Here is a 6,259-nt window from a genome sequence, read left to right on the forward strand (position 1 = left end):
CTCTCTACCCCTCTCTCTCTCTCTCTCTCTCTCTCTCTCTCTCTCTCTCTCTCTCTCTCTCTCTCTCTCCCTCTCTCTCTCTCTCTCTCTCTCTCCCCCTCTCTCTCTCTCTCTCTCTCTCTCTCTCTCTCTCTCTCTCTCTCTCTCTCTCTCTCTCTCTCTCTCTCTCTCTCTCTCTCTCTCTCTCTCTCTCTCTCTCTCTCCATGACTGTGACATTTTGGCTGACCACAAGCCTCGCTGTGACAATGTAGAGAGAGTCTGGTCACCGCCCATTGGCTGAACAAGCGCTACGTGTACAATAGTCTGCAACAGGTACCTCACATCAGTCACATGTGACAGTTAGTTATCTCTCATCCAGCGACACGCGCACAACATACATCATATATAATACAACATCAAACCAGCAACTTTATACTGTGGTGATTTATAAAAGACGACTAGATGGTGTCATTTTTGTTGTTGTAGCAAAACATCCACGTGTGGAAAGTTAATTTAAGGGTAAGTGACTCTTCAGTTTACTTTACAATGGCTCTATGTATAGCTATCGTTTTGGTTCAAGTGAATAAGCTATCATAATTTGAGACAGCAAAATTCCTATCTAGACTACATGATTGGAGGGTGTAGTAGTTAGATTTACGTGCTGTACAGCATTGGTTCTCAAAGTGGGGTCTGGGGACCCCCAGGGGTCCTTGGAGGGGTACCAGGGGGTCCCCAGCTAAATGAAATAATATAGCATAATATAGCATAACATGAAATATGGTTAAAGTGGTTTAAATGATTAAGCTATATATTATTAATATATAGCTTAATCATTTAAACCACTTTAACCATATTTCATGCTTTGGCTATTCAAAAATAGCAGATATACAAGCTCATAGCAGTCATCTTTGCTTCTGGGGGTCCCTGGAACAAAACATTGATTAGATGGGGGGTCCGTGGCCATATACATATCATTTTGGGGGTCCTTGACATGAAAAAGCTTGAGAACCACTGCTGTACATGCAGTACAGTTTATGTGGTAAGCCACCATTGTAGTCAAATGTTTTAGGTTTTGAATAATGTGCCATGCCTGGTGATAAAATATCCATTCACACAAATTGTTACTGACCAGGTTCACCATACTGCAAAAGAACCTCACAAAGTTCAAAATATAGGCTACCCTTTTTTATTACATTTTTTAAACCTCTGAAACATAGCTTAATTCTGTAACAATAATCTCCTTTGCTGGTGATGACCATTTTATGAATTAGGCTACTGTGTGAGTGCTGCCCTGTTTTTGTATGTTTGCAAGAGTAACCTTGAGGTGGACATTATCTCTGGCCCAGTAGGATAAGAGAGGTGCAGATTATAGACCAACATCATGGAGTTTTCACATCGTGAAAGGCTGATTAGATATGGCTCAGGGGATGCATGGCTGCTTGACAGAGAGGAAAGCTTATTCACTTTTACGTCCTCTGTTATTGGTCCAAAAAAGCCTAGAGATAATGTGGTTTCATATTACTTTTTATCAAACTTTGACATTGAACTTATGAATTACATTTTTATATTACATTTTGTCTGTTCTGTTCTATTGGCTTGTTTTGGTGTCAGACCTGTTCAAGCTGTGACAGAGCCACTGTGAGGCAGAGTGGGGGAGAAGACAGCAGAATGAAGTCCAAAGGGAAGGCTGTGAAACCTTCGAGGAGGACCTGGTCCGACCCGGACCTGGAACCAGAGTTAGAACCAGATACGGAGCCAGAACCCGGATCCAGTGAACAGGAAGGCTCGGAGGCCTCGGTTCGGATCGCCGGCTCCTGGCGCCTGAGGAGTGGGAACCGTCTCGAGCGTCGAGGTGGAGTTGGAGGAGAAGCAGGAGGAGGGAGGGAGGGAGGTGGTGCAAACGGCGTGAGAAAGACCATGGCCTCTCATCGGCGCCGGCGCCAACACGGCGCGGCCAAGGAGCGCAACGTCCGCCGCCTGGAGAGCAACGAGCGCGAGCGGCAGCGCATGCACAAACTCAACAACGCCTTCCAGGCGCTGCGCGAGGCCATCCCGCACGTCAAAATGGACAAGAAGCTCTCCAAGATCGAGACGCTCACCCTGGCCAAGAACTACATCAAGGCCCTCACCACCATCGTCCTGGGGATGTCCGGGACCTGCCTCCCCACTGGGGAAGCCGTGTCAGAGGAGAGCGCCACTAGGCTGCTCCAGTGCTACCAGCAGCATCTAGAGGAGGAGGGGGAGGAAGGTCTGACTGAGTACCTGACCAGCATGCACAGCTTCAGCCAGGGCAGCTAACACACAGCCAAGGGTACGAGAGACATCATGAGGATGCAACCAGTGGGCCCGGTCTCTGAGCACGACACAAGGCAGTCAGAACAGAGAGGCAGGGAGGACAGAGTATGAGATTGAGGACTTTTTAAGGGGTCAAATCTGAAATTACGTCTGGTTCCTGGAGGCGCACAGCTTTTGATCAGAATCACAGCAAGGAGGGCCAGGTTCTGGTCAAAAGCGGTGCTCTTTGTTGGAAGAGGGTGCTATTTAAAAAGATCACTTTCCTCCACCAGTAATTGTGATTATTTTGATTACATCAACATAAAGGCACCCACTGGTGTTTGAGCATGACACGATATGGTTGGCTTTATCAGAGAATATGCTCTGGACATTAAGCCAGGACTGGTTTGGGGACGCGGCACCAACATTCACCTAAATGCAATCAGTCATACAGTTATCATACAGTCCTTCTTTCAATTAAAATGGGTACAGATACAAAGGTTGCCGATAGGGACGGCAAAATCCCGATGAACTATGGTGAAACTTTTTAAACATTTGAAACAATGCTGAAGTTCATCTGTCACTGGTACTCAAGGAAGAAGCTTATCTTTCCTCATGCTGTTTAATTCATTTCCTGTCTTCTATGGTTTTCAGCAGAACATGTGAACTTTAGTTCTTCCCTTTTCAGTAATCATATTCATCTTCTTGTGTGTCTTTCTGTTAAGAACCTGCTAAGCAATAGCCTCTGGTCATAACTGACAGACCTGGGATCAGAAAAGCAGTTCTATTGCCTGATTAAACACTGCAATGTTGAAAAGTGGAGAGAAAAAACTTGAAACACTTGTTTGGGACTATGCACATTAGACCATTTTGCTTATGATTTCTTTTTTCTTTTCACTAAAACACCATTCATGTTTCTACATGATCTCAAACAAGATACTACGGTATGTAAGTACACCTGGCTTGGAGGTAAAGTTGATATCGAAAATCTATTTGCTCTCGTCTTAATGGGTTGTGTCTGAGACACGGAGTTCAGTTGTACAATCAAAAGAAAAAAGAAGCAATTTGAGGAATTATCAATAAACACATTTATTTATTGATGAATACCATTATTTTCACCATGCACAACACTTATTCAGAAAGATTCACACAATGTCGACAGCAATGGTACACAGTAAAATTCTATGTGTTAATTTAACTTAGTTAAATGAACACTCCAGATTTCATGTGTTGCACAGTATAGTGACAGTTATTCATAAACACAATACAGACATTTCTTTGCACAGTTTCAACTAACCGTCATGTACAATCATTTATTTACATTTGGCCATTAACTAAACTAACGCCTCAAGTTATGTGGTTTGGTTGTCGAAGCGGTTTATGTATGTTATAGGACAGCAGTTGAGTGGTTGACTTCCATAATTAGCTCGCTCTTCGTTAAATGTACAAACATGCCATCTTGTAACTTAAAAAGTTCAACATTATGCACTATACACACAATACTAATATCACAGATTTAGTTTTTTTTAACAAAAATATAATTTTTCTTTAACTAAAGTACAATATAATGTATGCTGCCTCTATACAGTAGTCATCAGTTAACAACAAAAAACAAAGTAAAAAGCATGCAAAGAATTTTGAGTTCATTTTTTTTGGAAGTCAGATTTTCCTGAGAGAAGCAGGACTTTTAGAAGTAGTCAGCAGTGGCACTCGCCATCGTTCCTGTGTACGGTGGGAAAATGCTCAACATTGCACATAGTCCGATAATATATTTTTCTAACATGTGACGTGAAATATAAAAGATTTGCCCATGGTAGGTACATGGGCAAGCAACATCATGGTTGAAACAAAACAATAGTCACTCCAGCTGATTCAGAAATCCAGAGTCCATAAGTCCATATCTATTTTGCTACAGTCTCTTCTGATATACGGAAAGACCTCTTAACCTATTCCCAGCAGGTTAAAAAACAACAATTATATTGACGTTCTATTCACATAGTTGTAGTTTGTGTACAGTTTGAGTTATGTCTCTACCACAAATTGCATTGCAGACATTTTTGTTCGGTGTCTCAGTAACCAACAGTTAATTCATTCAATCTTCCTCAGACTCACACCTGGGGCATACTGGTAGATGACCAGTTGGTTGACCACAAAATAGCAACATCTTCGCCAGTTAGATTTTGGCTTGGGTACTGTGTTGCATGTCCTTACCCCTCTCTGCCCTCAGTTTCCTGTGTTGCAGTGTTTCCCAAACTTAGGGTCGTGACTTTTTATTGGGTCATCAATTTACAGAGTAAAATATTGCATTCACCCCGCATGGTTAGTAGAATTTTTCCATGGCACCATATACAACCATAGAACACTTAATGTAATTTAGTGGAGGGATTAATCTCCATAGTATTCTAATTCGTAAGGTTGTGTGAGTACCCAATAATTAATTGTTGCGACTTGGGGTCAGCTCTTGAAAGAAAACATATTTAGTAAATGATCCACTGGATTCACAGGGACCACATTCCCTGTATGCAATGGGATGGCATTCACAGCAGCACTAAACACTTGTAAACGTACTTCATTTAACACATACATATGAATGGAGTACACAAATTGAAAGGTGCGTTGTCATTGTTGCAGGGTAACAGTGTTGATTTTGACAGCAAATTTGGATTTAGTTTTAGTCATAGTCTTTCGAATAAAATTCCATTTAGTTTTTAGTCATATTTTAGTCATCTGAAATGTTTTAGTTTGTGTCTAGTTTTAGTCGACTAAATATCATAAGATTATGGTCGACTAAATCTACAGTTGATTTAGTCGACTAAAATGTATTTTGGCGGTGCCTTGATGGCGTCGTAATGGCTGATTTTACACTTGGTTGCATGCTGAAAATAGCCGATCTACAAGCTCACAACGCTGCGACGCGTTGTGAGCTTGTAGATCTGCTATTTTCAGAGCGCAACACCCGAGCGCAACCAAACATAAAATGACTTGTCTTTTAGTTCTACTGGATCTCTTCTCCACTAGTCCCTCACTAACATTTTAGTCTAGTTTTTATTTGTGGACGAAATTGTCAATATATTTAGTCTTACTTTTAGTCATCGTAGCTTAGTTTTTATTTAGTTTTTATTTAGTTTTCGTCAGTGAAAAAAAGGTAGTCGACGAACATTTTTCGTCATAGTTTTAGTCGACGAAATCAACACTGCAGGGTAACTAATCATTATATGTTGTACAATCAAAAATAATTTGCGCTATTAAATGTCCTTTGAAGGACGTTCCTAATTCCTAATTTTTGTTTCGTAAATTTGGGACCCAGGCCACGAAATTTCTCGAGGTGAACGTTTTGGGAACCCCTGCTCTATAGGACAGGAAACTGAGGTAGAGTCTATGGAGTCTATCCTATCATATCGATATAAATAAAAACTGGCCAAAAAATATATGTACATAAAAACGTCCTCACACCATAACCCTCTTCAAACGTCATAAAAACCACCACACTGACACCATCACTACAAAAATATAAATAAGACATGATAAGAAGTACTCAATAAACATCAGTCATTCAGACAGACAGAAGCATCCATCATGATCAATAAATAAAAGCCACCCTCCCAAAAGAAGAAAAAAAAAAGAAAACATAACAAAAAGAAAAATAAGTATAATATCTATGGATTAGCATTAAAATGGGTATTTGGTTAATAGCAATGGCAACATGACATCAGAATGCCCTAAAATGTCCTTAAAATGACACAAAGGAATAAAATGAAATGTTGACACAGAAGGACAGCAGAGGAGAATGGTGTGCCATCGTATTTGTGACAGCATTTTTACACGGAATATTTGCAAACAAATGAATAATGTTGTGTGTGACTGTGTCTTAGCACTACAGTGCTAAGGGCAAATACACAGGTGTGTGTGTGTGTGTGTGTGTGTGTATATATATATATATATATATATATATATATATATATATATATATATATATATATATATATATATATATATATATGTGTG

The 6,259-nt window shown here is 40.4% G+C and overlaps 1 protein-coding gene across 1 annotated transcript; it reads left to right on the forward strand.

Moving 5' to 3' along the window:
- The first annotated feature begins 388 nt into the window (after positions 1-388).
- Positions 389-3,352, forward strand: bhlha15 (basic helix-loop-helix family, member a15). The gene is made up of 2 exons (XM_080454535.1): positions 389-499; positions 1,592-3,352. The coding sequence occupies exon 2, from the start codon at positions 1,649-1,651 to the stop codon at positions 2,276-2,278; it is 630 nt and encodes a 209-aa protein (XP_080310661.1). The 5' UTR covers positions 389-499; positions 1,592-1,648; the 3' UTR covers positions 2,279-3,352.
- The last annotated feature ends 2,907 nt before the right edge of the window (positions 3,353-6,259 follow it).

This window comes from Gymnoscopelus braueri (genome assembly GCF_963280865.1).
Source record: "Gymnoscopelus braueri genome assembly, chromosome: 17".
NCBI lineage: Eukaryota > Metazoa > Chordata > Actinopteri > Myctophiformes > Myctophidae > Gymnoscopelus > Gymnoscopelus braueri.

Coding starts and splice junctions, on each gene's coding strand:
- bhlha15 (XM_080454535.1), top strand. CDS start 1,649: ATGAAGTCCAAAGGGAAGGCTGTGAAACCTTCGAGGAGGACCTGGTCC.